The 15,562-nt window shown below is 39.2% G+C and overlaps 1 protein-coding gene across 9 annotated transcripts in view; it reads left to right on the forward strand.

Annotated features, from left to right (window-relative positions):
* The first annotated feature begins 1,304 nt into the window (after positions 1 to 1,304).
* Positions 1,305 to 15,562, forward strand: part of LOC131105440 (intermembrane lipid transfer protein VPS13B-like) — a 265,748-nt gene continuing 251,490 nt past the window's right edge. For 5 of the 9 annotated variants that reach the window (XM_058053558.1, XM_058053556.1, XM_058053557.1 and 2 more), the window contains exons 1-7: positions 1,306 to 1,620; positions 2,094 to 2,263; positions 3,016 to 3,159; positions 10,439 to 10,556; positions 12,447 to 12,614; positions 12,850 to 13,031; positions 13,238 to 13,412. In XM_058053558.1, the coding sequence (XP_057909541.1) occupies positions 2,117 to 2,263; positions 3,016 to 3,159; positions 10,439 to 10,556; positions 12,447 to 12,614; positions 12,850 to 13,031; positions 13,238 to 13,412 (934 nt within the window). In that variant the 5' untranslated portion in view covers positions 1,306 to 1,620; positions 2,094 to 2,116. Of the gene's footprint in view, positions 1,621 to 2,093; positions 2,264 to 3,015; positions 3,160 to 10,438; positions 10,557 to 12,446; positions 12,615 to 12,849; positions 13,032 to 13,237; positions 13,413 to 15,562 lie in introns of all 9 variants that reach the window. The other 4 variants (XR_009119933.1, XM_058053563.1, XM_058053560.1 and 1 more) reach the window with 3 other exon arrangements.

The following is a 15,562-nucleotide window of genomic DNA, read 5'->3' on the forward strand; positions in this document are numbered from 1 at the left end:
GATGTTATTTATGCTCTTCACTCCTTTTGAGAAGCCTGAAAAGCATTGTCTGCCTTGGGACAACTCTTTGCAATGATTCTTTAAACAAGAATTTGGCATTTAAGAAAAAAAAAAAAAGGCCCAGGTGGAAGAAATAAATCACTTGTAGAGAAGAAATATGTCTGCAATATTTCAAATATCCAGCCAATATTGGAGGCTTGTATACGTTTGTAACACTTATAAGGAACATTTGTTAGTCTTGTGTTTTGGAAGAGAAGACATGAAGACTTCTTTTGAATTAGTTGTTAACGTTGTTGACTGCAGTTGAGTGGAAATGGGTTTTATATGGAGGGTTTTTTGCGCCAAATCAATGAGTCAATCAATAGATAATTAACAATTTATTCAATTTTATAGCATATTAACATTGAGAATTTGGATTTATTGCGCCAAATGTTATTTATTTTTACTGCACCATAAAAGTCCTAACACACATACCTACATGTAACGCGATTGGTGCCAAATTTGGATTTCAGCCTTCCATAAATACGCACAAGAATTAGCAATGCAAAACACTATTTTTTTAAAAACAATATTCACATTTATTTTCCGGTTGGTATAATATGTTGTTAATTTAAACAAAGCAAATTGTTAGAACATTAAAGTCTCCATAAAACCTCCTCTTTGTGCAGGTTTGGGAACCATATGCAAGCAAGAACAGTTAAAGTTGGCTCTTTCTCAACAAGCTCTTTGGAGAATATGCATCGTTTTAAAATGCAGTTTATGGAGAAATACACGGACTAAACGTGTTGGATTGAATTAAAATTGAGGAAGCACAAATGCATATAGCCGAGTTTATTTGTTATAATTAGTAAAATAAATAAACATTACATTATATTGTATGTGTAGTCTGAAAATATATAACGTGGTTAATAAAATAGACTATAGTCACCTCACTTGCTGTCAATCTTTTTTTTTTTTACAACGTAAGTAAAATATATAAGAATATAAAAATACCTGCAGCATAATGTTCTGTTAAAACATAAATATGCTTTCATTATAGGTTTGACAAACAGTTTATTTTTATTCTCGAAATGTAACTTTCATTCATAAAATTACATTTCCCCACACACTGCCGACATAATTATTTTCCTCAAATAGTTGGATAAATTAATGATTACAACTTTATCCAGGTATATTTCCAGCGATCCGGCTGTAAATAACCGTAAGACGTGTATTACGACTTGAGTCAGTCCAATCCAACACCTGCCGCTCATAAAGTCAATGTAAGCGATGTAGCAATGCAGCCGTCCCATTTACCAGCGGACTTGAACGCCCCACCAGACATGCGGAAGTCGTGTTTGCTGATGACGTCTGTGCTCCAGCCGAAGAGAACTGTAGCTAGCGCCCGATAACGGAGCGAATTTATGAAGTTAAATGCAAATGAAATCCCCTTAGAAAACAATCTACAGTTACGCGAGATCATGTTTTTGTTGTAATCACGTTGTCCGACCATATATCTTGGAGAAAACAAAGTTATGGTGACTTGTGTGGAGGAGTTAGCTTAGCTTCTCTGCCTCGCAGCTGCGGTGTTGGTCGCTGTGGAGGATGACAGCTCAGTCAAAGATAGGCTAACTAAGTGAAGTAAGTTTGGTGTTTTACCTTAACATATTTAATTTACTATCTTGGCGTGCACAGGTAATTTTTTTGCTTTATGCGTAGCTATACTAGTTAGCTCATTCGCTACAATCGTATTCACAACAAGTGAAGGCTGGTAGCTTGCAGGCTAGCACTGGCACTTTTATTCAAAGACTATATAAACTATATAGATATTGTATGTATCTGTATAGATACTATATAAATAACGACTGCATATTCTTTTGCTGCTATGGCAAAATATGGCATCTTGCTCTCGTACAGTACATGCACCACTGATGTAACTTAAATGTAATTTAGATAATACTAAATGCACTATTGTTTGCAAGCGTTCCTTCATCGAATGCAGTATTGTTGGTAATTGTAGCATTTTGTTAATCTGTAGGACTCTGCAATGTTTACTACCTGACATGTTTAAAAGCAGATACATTTAACAAGAAGCTCTGCTTTCTTCTATACAGCTGGCTTACAGAAGAGGGACAAGATGTTGGAGTCCTATGTCACGCCACTCCTGATGAGCTATGTGAACAAATATATAAAGAATTTGAAGCCATCTGATTTGCAGCTGTCTCTTTGGGGAGGAGATGTAGTGCTCAGCAAATTGGATCTGAAGCTGGATGTGCTAGAGCAGGTACGTTATGCAGTATGGGACATTTACTGTGGCCAATCGGGGGAACGGGCAGCGACGTTCAAATTATATTATTAAGACATTGATAGCATTGTGATGTCAGTTTTGGACCATTATTGATATATTCCAACCATGATTTTTCAATGGAGGAATCATCATAAAACTTACATCTTCAATTAATTTTAAATGGAAAAAATGGTGCATAAATTTGAATTTATTTAACATTTTATTTAAATTTTTCTAAATTATATGACATATTGACATTTATATATATTCCCACTCCTACTTCCCACTGAAAAATTTCACCTCAGCTAGATGCTCTTGTACTCATCAACAAGCTTCTGGCGTAATTGGCGAGAATTGGTGGAGTTCATTTTCTGGATCTTCCCCCTTTGACTAGCTAGCTAATACTATTTAGATCCATTCTCGTCTTCAGTAATGGTAAGCTACGGACCATGCATGAGGGTCCATATGCCAGAAGCCCCATCTTTTGTGTTGTTTAAGAGATGGACTATCAACTGGTTGCTTGTCTTGCGATGGTCATTACATGTCTCTTCAAACTATTCATCTAAGGAATTAAGGACGATTCTTATCTTTCCTGGAGGGTGGTACTGTATGTGTAATTTTAAAATATGTAAATAAGTAAAAACTTAACTGTTCAAATAAATCATAAAGGCCTCAGCATGTAACAGCATGTACAATTTATTTATGTAGTATTTTTCTGCACACCATTGTTTTTATTTGTCTTCACACAGGAATTGAAACTTCCGTTTACATTCATGAGTGGTCATATCCATGAGCTGCGTATTCATGTACCCTGGACAAAGCTGGGGTCAGAGCCTGTGGTCGTCACCATCAACACCATGGAGTGCATCCTGAAGCTGAGGGATGGAGACCAGGTTAGTTTGTGAAGGGGCGGTTTCTTGATGTAATTATCTATCATTTAGTTTTTATTTTTATTATTTAATTGTATTTATTATGGCAGCACTGTTGGCCACACACTCAGGAGATCGGTAGGACGCTTGGTTGGAATCTCCACTTGGACATCTCCGTGTGGAATTAGCATGTTCTGCTCGTGCTTGCGTGGATTTTCTCCGGGTACTCCGGTTTCCAAAAACATGCATGTTCGGTTAAACATTTTTCTGTCTTTCACCACATTAATGAGATGGTTAGTTTCTTCCTCACTCCAAAAATGTGCAATTTTGCGTTCCGACATGTTTTCAAATTCAATAGTTCTGTCAAAGACCCAAGATTCTTTTTGAATGGAACACAAATCAATATTCCTTTTGATGGGGATATCCTGATAGGCGTATACATGACCCAATATTCAGTTTAGAAAAGGAGTAACGGGTAATATTTGTGTTTTTAAAAACCGGAATATGAGCATATTCTGTTTTTTCAAAAGAGTTATTGGTGGTTACATGGCCGTGCGCAACCAGGTTATTGCTAATATTCTGGTTATGATAGGCTTATTTGACTGCATGTAAACGTAGCCAGTCTATTTGTGGTGGTTAGTTTACAGGAGGGTAGTGGATTTAGATGAGGGCAGCCATCGATCGCATGTGTTACCCTGTCATAAACAAAACTTCAGAAATGACATATACTGTAGGTATATGACAAGAAACACTTAATGTCTTTCACTTACTGCATGGGAATTAAAAGCAGAATTACAATGTGGTCCAGTTTTATTTGTGGACCGCCACAAATAAATTAATGTATGTCCTATCGAGTCATTATAGACATTTATCGGACTTTTATCCTAATAGAGAAGTTCATATTGTTTTATTTAGTGATTTCTTTAATTTTTGCCGGAAAGCCCGATCCATGCAAGTTAGAAAAATACGACTGTAGCTCAGTGCTATGATTTTATGGGGAAGTTGCAGTTTCAAGGCCAGATGTCCCAGAAGAAACACATTTTAAGGGAAGTCAATTACAGCTAATTATATAGGCTGTGGCAAAAAGATTTGTAACACATGAGCACGGGCTACCCAGAAGTACTGGTAAATATCGTATACTGCCGATGACTACTGCTTGAAGGATCAGGTTTCTAAGGCGAATGAAATTGAAACTTTTGAAGGTTTTTCAGCCTATACCAAGTTTAAGGTCATATACCAACACGGCACTGATGTTTCAAAACAACTTAATTTGCAGATGCCTTTAAAAAGGCTACCCTTTGAAACAAGATTTTGGAGGAAATCGCAATTGACATTTGGACAAATTATTCACTTGTATATACACCCATGAGGCCTACTGTAATTTGGAGTATAGCCAGACTTACAGCAGAAGTTCTTCCGGGACAGGGAGAGTGAAATGGTAAATTCTATAATTGAGGGTTTGCAGTTAAAATCCAAGCATGAGGTTGTAAAAACATGCATCCGTCTTGGAAAATGTGCATAAAAAGTGTGCAATGTGACCAAAATGTAAACCCCCATGAGAGGAACGGACAAGTTGCAGACTGCACTAAACATGATATCTTCTATTGTGCTGTTGCGTCATCACGTCTTTTTTTGCCTCTTGTGAAAAAAAAAGACGTGTGTGTTTTTTATATATATATATATATATATATATATATATATATATATATATTTATATTTATACACATACACACACACGTCTCAAATACCTATATATACGTCTTTTATGTTTTTATAAATATGTGCACGAGACCTCCTTTTTTTGTGAGAGGCAATAGATGTATAAATAGGTAGCAATTGAGTTAAAGGGGACCTGTTATGCTTTTTCCACTTTTCTGACCTATAAATGTTGTTTTACGTTGTATTCTCATGTTAAACGATGCCAAAGCTGCAGATATTGCGGTTTGCGCGAAAGGAAAAATATGGGACTGTTTTGTGAACATGGGCAAAGCTGGACTATCCACGATTGCTGAAGTCCGATGACTTTCCAACGAGTAAGAAGCGCAAGCTCTAAGTAACAATTTATCAGTACCCCAACTGTGTTTATTTTGTGTAAGCGGTTGTCTGTGTAGCATTATAGAGTGTGCATACAGGGAGCGGCGTGTAAATTACTAGCTCACTGATGTCTGAACTTGCTAATGGCCTTTTTCCACCACCAGTCAGTGGTCTACCCGAGTTTTTTGAACACGGGTACTCCCACAAAAGACTACAGTGGCTCTTAAACACTATTTAAGTAGCTCTCCAAAGGGTTTATTCATTTATTTTATTAACTCCTATGCCAACAAAATTAGAATGTGGGTTTTGGCAGTTGTCCGGAAGTCTTCTGTAATGCTTGGGAGTGTGACCAATCACAGTGCCGTTGGCATGCCCGGAGGCGGGCCGTAGGTAGAATAATTTAAAACAGACAGCTTTGGAAATCCAAGGAAATTCAGCTGGAATAGGTGCAGATTCTGGAAAATCTAGAAAGCTTTCTGATGGTAGGCATCAGTTTCATGCACAATTATATCAATTCCACTTAATCAACATAATTCTCATCTTTAGATTCCTGATGATCATACAAGGAGATGGGTCTCTTCACATAAAGACTAAACACAAACAGCTCTTCTTCTTTTGGCGACTTGTAGGAAGCTAGCTGTGCTTTGTTGTTTACACAGGCAGTAAAAACCGCTTTCCTGCTGTCGACATTCACTAAGTTTCCTCTTGAAAAAGTCTGGTGGCTTACTGAAGTGCCAGTAATGAATGGTCTCCGAGTGTCTCTTCAATTTATCAGGTTTCATACCGTCTGCTGCCAATGTTTTGAGACACAACACACAGAGGTCTTTCTTCAACTTCTACCACATCCACTGTGGTAGTGTCCCAAGACGGGGGGGATATGTATTGTCAGATTTTCTTGTCTTGGATTTTCTTCATTTTGGCTGACTTGTTATCTTTCAAAACGTTGCACAGTTTTCTCTTTTCCCCTGTCGATAATGTTTCCAAACATACTGTATACTTCTCACGAGGATGTGTGGATTCTGTTGGTGGAAAATGAGTTTGGGTTACGACACCGAAACTGAAGTTCCTTCTGTTAAACCTGAGTTTTGACCTGAAGAGAAAAAAATCAGGAGGGATCCCGTAGTAAGTTCGAAAAACGCTACTTTACAGCCCGTCCTCACAGTATTTTAAAGTTACAACCTTTCATCCACATGGCAATGGCGTTCTGGGTGCCCTGAAACGGTATTTAAAGAAAAATAAACGGCTTAGAGGGTGGGACAAGCTGATAACACTTGGCCAAGCAAACTGCTACTTTCTTAAAATAATGACATCGTTCCGTGGGTATGGTTATTTTTCTGTTACGAAATTGAAAAATGAAAAATTGTACTTGCGTTCAGGGCTGAGAACGAGACATTTTTCTGCCTGCACATCTCTGTTTATGTGGTGCATAAAACACTAAAGGAAAAAGTGAAACGAGTAGAAGAAAAACAGCCTGTAGGAGTTTGTAATCAGACAGCAAAAACCGGATAATCTCTGCCCTGATGCCATCCGGAAATCTAGCCTTTGATTCTCCTGCAAATGGCTTACAGAGATTGCTCAATAAATCCTTCTGACCATCAGTTAAACTGAGCTTTGTCATCCGGGAAGAAGAGTCAGAGTATGAGGACATGGTGTTTCGGGACGCTCACTTTTCTAATTCATTCTTACGTAAAGAGGTAGATCTTTTTATGAATGTGTCTTGAATGTCAGTGCATAAATACAATTTTAATTGTATTGTCATGACAGACTTTGCGAATAATATAACCCAATTTGAAGAATCACTGCCTGTAACACATTCTTCACAGTCTGTTGGTGGCCTCAAATCCCTGCATTTGGCGACAGACTTTAGTCATTGTGAGGCTTTTAAGTTCTAATGACGCTCATGGTTCAGTAAGTCAGTGTTTCATATGGGAAAGTGTATAAGCCACACAAATGTTTCTGGCATGGATGTGCCAGCTTTTTTTTTTACTGTGCTTTATGGGTTTCTCCCTGATTTAAGTTCAAACCTCTCCAAAGTGACCCATTGCTCTGGACCGGTTGGCATTCCAGACTGATTTAAAGCATATGCAGAGTTCAATGCATGTCATTCCACCAGAAAACCTTCTGCTCAACAGGCATTGCATTTGAGTCAGCTAATTCTCGTGTAACACTGCTTTGTCTTTGAGGTTTGATGAAGTTTTGGATCCCCAGTGGGATGATGTTACTGTTGCTCCTCAGACACAGGAAAGCAGCCAGGGGAAAAATTAAGCCTAGCGGCTTCCTGTAGCCATTGAGACAAGTGGTGATCAATACACTCTGGGCAGGATGCTGCCACCCCTCAGCTTAATCCTTGCTTTCAGGCCTTCCGGACTGCAACAATTCCGCAATGCAGCCTATTACTTGCTTTCCAGGCGTTGCATTAATACTTTTTTTCAGAACAGAAGGACGGCATCTTTGTATATTTCTTCAAAATCTAAAAACACGGAACCTCAAATAGACATTGGCATTCATCTACATTGATGAAGAGTCCCATTTCTTTTTTATGTATTATTGTTTATTGTACTACTAAGGATGCCTTGAAGTGGAAAGTCAGTGTCTCCTTTTTTTTTTTTTTACATATTTCCAGTTCAGATACAATGTATAGATTTGTGTTGCGCACCACACAGAAGACAGCCCCCCCCCCCCCCCCATTAAAGAATAATTTTGAAATGTGAAGTGTTCAAAAACAGGTGCATCACACCTCAACGTCCTCTTCCTAATCCAACAGCCACATAGTTGCATTTCTGATTTTCAATCCTTATTTCCAGGGCCGATATAATTTTGCTTTAAGTTTGGCATTGTTGCCAGGCAACCGCTTTGAACCTCTGCAGTTCGCCAATAAGACTGACTAGCTAGCAGCTGCTCATCACTCATCACTGCCCAATTGTGCATGAATGGTTAAAATTGTGTACTATTCTGTACCATCCCTAGTATTTACAGAATATCACACATTTTGCATGACATATCGCCCACTGAACATTTGTTTTTAGGTTTTTATTCTTCTAAAGTTCTCGACCTTGATCGCTACTTCATGCTGGTTTGGAACTCTGTGTGGACAGGTTACTCATAACATTTTGTTCAAGTTTGGCAAAGGTCGCTAGTAAGCTGCAGCCTATCCCAGCTGACTGTGGGCAAAAGGCGGGGTATTTACACATGTAGACAATTCATCTATAATTTATTTGTGGCATGCGGGAGGAAAACCCTATGCAAAACTGTTTTCGTTACATGTGGCAAATAGATTGTATTATACATTTCTAGACCGTGGAATTTCTCATCATCTGTTGTGGCTGATTTGAAAAATGTGTATGTACAGACTGATGTGTTTTTATGGCTGTGTCTATGTTGGGGGTTTTATATAGAGTGTATAACACATTGCAGTAATTAGCATTAGAGTTTAGCAATGCCAGTGAAAGCGGCTTGCCTCTCATGTTTGGCCTGGCTTTGTGGTTAGTTGATGGAGACGTCTGAAGGGCCACGGCCCTCGGCCATCTCTGTGTGGAGTTTGCATGTTCTCCCCGTGCAGTCGTGGGTTTTCTTCGGGTACTCCGGTTTCCTCCCACATTCCATGCATGCTAGGTTAATTGGCGACTCAAATGTATAAATGTGAGTGTGAATTATTGTTTGTCTATATGTGCCCTGCGATTGGCTGGCGACCATTACAGGGTGTACCCCGCCTCTCACTCAAAGAGAGCTGGGATAGGCTCCAGCACCCACGTGAGGATAAGCAGTAGAAAATGAATGAATGAATGAATGAGTTCTCCTCCCATTTTGTGTGGAAGTGGTAACTTAAATTATCAGGAATAATGGCTTGTCTGCTGCTCTTGATGAGAAATGTCCTTGATTTGACTCAATTGAATTGTTTGCAAATGTAATTGGACGGTGTATGTTCTGTTTGAGAATATGAGCACGTCCCTATTAACGCATTCACACACACACACACACACACACACACACACACACTCATACTAGGGCTGCAAGTAATGATATTTAAATCAGCGATTAATCAGCCGATTATTTTTTCAATTAATTGATTAATCAAATTTTAAAAGACACTTTTAATTTACGCTTTGTTCTTCAGAAATAGAAGATTTGAACTGAGAGTAAATAAGTGGGGGCCCGTTTAAATATTTTATTAATAAAAACAAAATCTTAAAATATGGAGGCTATGTGTGTATTACTGTAAATGTGGAGAACAACTATCACACAAATCAGAACTTTGCGTTGCAATGCAAAAATGTTAGCATGTCCACATGGTCCATCTAAGGCTGCCACCTTTTGTGAGATAATATACTCTGTCTGGTAATGTTGTTTATTTAACAGCCTTCTGGAACATTACGCGTTAAAATTGTCGAATACTTTAGTGGACAAACGTATTGTGAGTGTTTAGTTTTGAAGACACAGGAGGTCTAATTGAAGGACCCGCTCAAGGGAGAATTCTGTAGACCCTGACGTGGAGGACAGGGCCCCCATACATGTCAGAGGAGAGATTTTGTCTTTGATAGGGACCTATTGGTTTCCCTCGTTTATTTTATCACACCATAGGCGTTAGCCCTCCGCTGCTTGGCCCCTAATCTCCAGACCTGTCACTTTGATGTCAGCATGAGTCTGCTAGTGACCCATGGTGGAAAAACATGAAGGCGGTAAGAGAGTGTATGCTCAGCAGTGGCATTTTACATGCTTCTATTAACCCGCAGAATCTGTCAAATCTGCTGTTTGAAAAAACTTTGGGGTTTAAATGTTTGCCGTAGAATTCGAATAGTGCTGACACCATCCTTTAGTAGTATTGCAGCTTCCTTTGATTTGAGTTTGTATGTTTATACTTGGAAATCTTCAACTGCATCGCCAAAGAGACTGTTTTCAATAGCAATGTCTGGCAGCCGGGTTCATCTAATAAGATGGGGGCCACCACTTCAGACAGTTTTAAGGCTTTTTTACAATCTCAGCCTTATGCCCACACAACTTTGCATTTTCGTGCATACATTTTGATAAAAAAATGGTATGAGAAGGTGACCATAATGATCCCCCATATAGTAGACACACAGGGATGCTCTGCTTTCTCTTGGTTTGCTGACTTGGTTGAACTTTTGACCATGATAGTCCTTACATGATCTTTGTACTGTAATACATACTGCCATATTATTGAGATTCATTATTAATTGCCTCAGTGACTTGTAAAATGTGCATCTTTGTCCCATTTTGCAGCTTTACATGTGCTTGTGTTTGTTTTTTTCAGGATGACCATGAGAGCGGTTCCACCTCAACAAGTCGCAGTGTTTCAGATAGTTCCAAGGCTATAGGCAAGCCCCGCCGCCTCCAGCAAGCTGCCCCCAGCGACCCCGACCTGCCCCCAGGTGAGTGATGGCACAGGGGCCAGCCAGTGAAGCTATGCTACCTCCCTTCTTGCAGAATGACCACCATGGAAAGCGGTGGGGGAGGACAGGGATACAAACTGAAGCACAGATTAGAACCTGTTTACGCAATCTGGAGTTTGAGTTGACCTCCAAGAGTTTTGAGAAGATAATTTAACTTTAAATGGGATAAGTTGGCTTATAGTTGTCACAAAGTCATGTGTAGGTCATCAAACTGTGACACCGTGCCATGCTCGCATCGTGAGCCTCTTCCAATATATCAGTTTTCAATGCCGCTTGTCCTCACTTGGGTCGTGGGGGGATGCTGGGGCTTATCCCAGCTCAACACATCAGGCAGGGCACATATAGACAAACAATCATTCACGGTCACATTCATACCTATGGAGGATTTGCAGTCGCAAATTAACCAAACATGCATGTTTTTGGAATGTGGGAGGATACCCGGAGAAAACCTACACATGCACGGGGAGAACATGCGAACTCCACACAGAGATGCCTTGGCGGAGATTCGAACCCAGGTCTTCCCGATGTCCTAACTGTGTCTGTCTCGTAGGGATGAGTCAGATAGTCGTTATAAACGAGTTACCCTTATGGATAATGTATTTTTGCCGGATACAAGTATGAAATTAGTACATTTAGTTTTTGTACATTTGTATTTAGGAGCGGGAGCACAACAGGTAGGATTGCAAGGTTTATAGTGTGTCTTATAGTGTGTTATAATATAAATACCTGAGTTTTATAGACAAGTGCAGCCTAGATATGTCCAACATTTTTTTTTCCTCTTTAAATGTGATGGACGTGGTTTACAGTGTATTCATGTTCGCTTTAATTTACGGTCACAAATAAAAACACGGGAAACGTTATGAAAACGTTTTCTATGGTTAAAATGGCCTATGTCTTCGGCTGCAGGATCGAGACCGGCCATGTCAATCGTTCAGAAGGTCATAGCGGTGCAATAGTTCACGGAGGAACTTTGTGTGAGGCAAGAAAAAGATAAATGTAACATGAGCAAAAACATCCCAGCAGAGGACAAATTTGATCCAAAAAGGGAAATAACAGTGCTGGTTTATGTCCAGGCTGCTGATGCAACAGCAACATTCGAACTGACCTCAGAACCACAGGCACACTCATGCACGCAAGAGCAGCCAGAACACACACAAACTTTGGCAAGCACATGCAAGCAAGGCCAGGCACCTATGTGACAAACACACATTGCGTTTGTAAACTCGGTTTACGTCACCCTCGCCTCCTACCTCCTAATTGGTCAGTCATCAAACTCATGATATTTTTTGCCATGTCTAGTCAGGCACGGTAAGCTTGCTAATTCATATAATTATTTTCCATCAAGAACACCATTTAGTGCTGCATCGTTATTAGTTCTGTTACTATTTAGGATATTCATGAAAATATCATAAACATTCCTTAAGGGAAAACTTCAGCTGTTGATATGTTTACACTGGCTGTGTAAACGGCACAAAGGCAAAATAAATAATGGCGTTGATCCGATGGAGGATTCTGTACAATATTTTTTATTATGTTCTCACTTTGTTTTGTAATGTTATGCACTTTAGGCTTTTCCCCAATATTTATAGATATGACGATGTGTATTAGGGATTTGTGGCTCCCCGAAGTCTGCAACAATATATTAGATAGCTTTTTCTTGTAAAATGCTGCAAAAGTATGGTCTGAACGGTTCGGTGTGCAAGAACTAAACAAGCCCATGCAGAGCCATGGATTTCTAATTTATAAAACACCTTACAGATTGTGAGTCAGGTTATGTTGACCAACATCATACATGTATTTCTCGTGTCTATAATATGTAGCTAGTGTATTGTTCATCATGTTTCCCTATTCATATGCTTGTTTGTGCAGGTTATGTTCAGAGCCTGATCAGACGTGTGGTGAATAATGTGAATGTTTTGGTCAACAACTTGATACTGAAGTACGTCGAGGATGACATTGTGTTGTCAATCAACATTACTTCAGCAGAATGCTACACTGTTGACGATCTGTGGGAAAGGGCATTCATGGACATCACGGGTAAGTAAAGGCTTCTTATATTAGTTGTGATTTTAAGCTAGTAAAAACCAATTGTAGATGCAACTACAATGCAGGACAGGATAAAAAGACTGACCCATAGATTTCCAAGAATGATAAAGTCTATGAGAACACAACGGCCATGCCCAAATTCCCATGTCAAATTACGCCTTGCCGAAGCACCTTTCTCGTTTTCCACCCTTTTTTGATTTTATATTTTGCTCTGCTCTTTCTGCAGCTCCAGAATTGGTTCTTCGGAAAGTCATCAACTTTGCCGATTGCACCGTGTGCTTAGACAAGCGGAATGCAAGTGGCAAGATTGAGTTCTACCAGGATCCACTACTGTACAAATGCTCCTTCCGAACACGCCTTCATTTTACCTATGACAACATCAATTCTAAGATCCCATCCGTCATCAAAGTAAGTAGCTGTGAATTCAAATAAGATAACGCAAATACTGCCACAATACCAATGCTGATGTTTTCTATGATCATGTATGCTCCAAAAGTCTTTTAGGCGGTCTTTTAGGGTCTTTTTAGGCGTCATCAACACACCATTATAATATTGTTCCTTTTTTGTTGAAGGGTAAGAAACTTTTCTGTTGTTTTTTTTTGTTGTCCCCTCAGATCCAAACCATGGTGGATAGCCTGAAGTTATCCATTACAGATCAGCAACTTCCCATGTTCATCCGGATTTTAGAACTAATAGTTGCACTTTACTATGGAGAAATAGGAGGGCACAGAGAAACGGACCGAGAAGAGGGCAGCTGTCATGTCAGGGAAGCTGGAACAAATCCACCAGGTGAGTGAGCTGGCTGTTATACGTCAATATTTCAACAATATTGAAACAATATTTCTGTCGGCAACTATACCAACTTTGCAACAGTTATGGTTCATGTTCTGCTGGTTTTTCAAAAAAGTGAAATAAAGAACTTAATAAATAAATAAGTCAGAAAAATGTTATGTCACAATTACAAAAAAAAAATAAAAATACAGACGCACCAGTGACAAGACACAGCGGCGGGAGCCCACCCATGCAGCCTACCATCACAGCTTCAAAAATTCTAAAACGTTAATATTATTAGGGCCCTACAAATATGTAATAACATCCCTATTGGGGATTTTATACTTGTATTACCTAAGATAGTAGACATGGGTTTGAACCTGATTGAGAAAGGAGACAGCCAAAAATGGACCACTTTGGCATGGAATACTAAGCCGTGGTCAACCATGAGACAGCAATCATTTATTAATTCATTCATTTTTTTTACAGCTATAAAGTGAGGTTGTGATATTTGACGACTATGTGTAGAAATATAATATAAAACAATAATGTTATGTTCCTTATACTGTACATATAGTACTCCTAGTACTTTCTAGTGAACAATAATTTGTCTGGTGCCGGGAACTGATTTGCACATCAGATATTACGATACTCAGGAAAAAAAAAAATTCTGGTGAATATTAGGAAGGAAGAACACAAATGCATGAACTTGAATGAAACGGACACGTCGTGAAGCCATGCCAGAGTTGCACTCATTGAACTCCCAAAAGCGTGCACAGTGTTTGGGAAACAAATGTGCACTTCCCAATTGCATATTTAGAAGGATTTCAATGGAGCACTGCTGAAAATAAACAAACAAATATTAGCATGGTATGGAGAAAATAAACAAAGTTAAATCACTGACTTTTTTTTTTTTACATTTTGTCCTTCAGAAATGACAATAAATGATAAATAAACGATGGTGTAGCCTTCCTCTGTTATTTCAACAAACATATTACAGCATTTTTAACTCAGTACAGACTATTTTGCATAGAAGGATTAAGTGAAGGAACATGGGTAAATCAAACACAGGACTCATCTCTTTCGGATTTCTGATTTGAAGCTGAGGAAATCACACTCCTCACATCCTGGAGCCAAGTAAAATACACAGTCATGGCTTCACTCACAGACGTGTCCACGCTGCATAATACGCGACCGTACCTGGGTCGTTTGTACGCTTTAATCCTTGCACACTCAGTTGTGGTATAATTATCTTATAGTGGCCTTAACAGTAACTTTAAGAACATTCTGAACTACAGAGATTTAAACTCACTTAGGTAGTCACACAAACAAAACATCCAGATGCACATAATCCATAAACATATCAGGTAACTGAAAGCGAAACCAAACCTCTTCCCCTCATCACTCCCTAAAGACTTTTCCTCCTCTTGACAAAATTGAGTTTTTGAGATCCAGGCCGTAATGGATTTGGACACTTTTTGTAGCACCACTCCTAGAACAAGTGGTGGGCAAAAGGAAGGCAGGGAGCATGGCACGAACATACTGTAGCTCCTTTGTTCACCCCCAACGACCTACACCCTGCCTGTTGGCCAGGAACCTTTACTGCAAAGTTGGCGCAACTTGCACTTTGGTTTCCAATGCCAGATGTAAGAGTCGGTGTCATGCTACTGCTATGTGGAGCCTCTGAGAATGAATTAGTATCCTATCGCAAAAATATACAAGAAGGGGACCAGCTCTCGGAACCTGAGTGCCTCCAGATCTTGTTATGCTGGAAGTAATCGACAGAGAAGCTGAAAGGGGGCTTGGTTGGGTGTGTGTTTGATGGGGTGATGTACAAGGAAATACAGTATGTATTTTTCCAGGACGTTTGAGCATATCAATACTTAAAGTGACTGACCTAACATTGTAACAACTTTCTCAGAACCTGCAGAGATCTTTTCTGTATCTGTTTTGGAACTTGTTATTCGAAGATGAAATGGAAATTCCATGGTTGGAATGAGGTATGGTGATGGTGATGATGATATGAATGTTGAATAACGTTTGGTCTTTTCTTGATTTATGATATAATCCTGGATATTGGAAAAGAGGGCTTGACAACAATATTATGGTTTCATTGAGTGACTCTGACATTAACTGTAATTTCATCCTGTAAAATGATTTGCACTGGA

This window comes from Doryrhamphus excisus, chromosome 17, assembly GCF_030265055.1.
Source record: "Doryrhamphus excisus isolate RoL2022-K1 chromosome 17, RoL_Dexc_1.0, whole genome shotgun sequence".
Classification (NCBI taxonomy): domain Eukaryota; kingdom Metazoa; phylum Chordata; class Actinopteri; order Syngnathiformes; family Syngnathidae; genus Doryrhamphus; species Doryrhamphus excisus.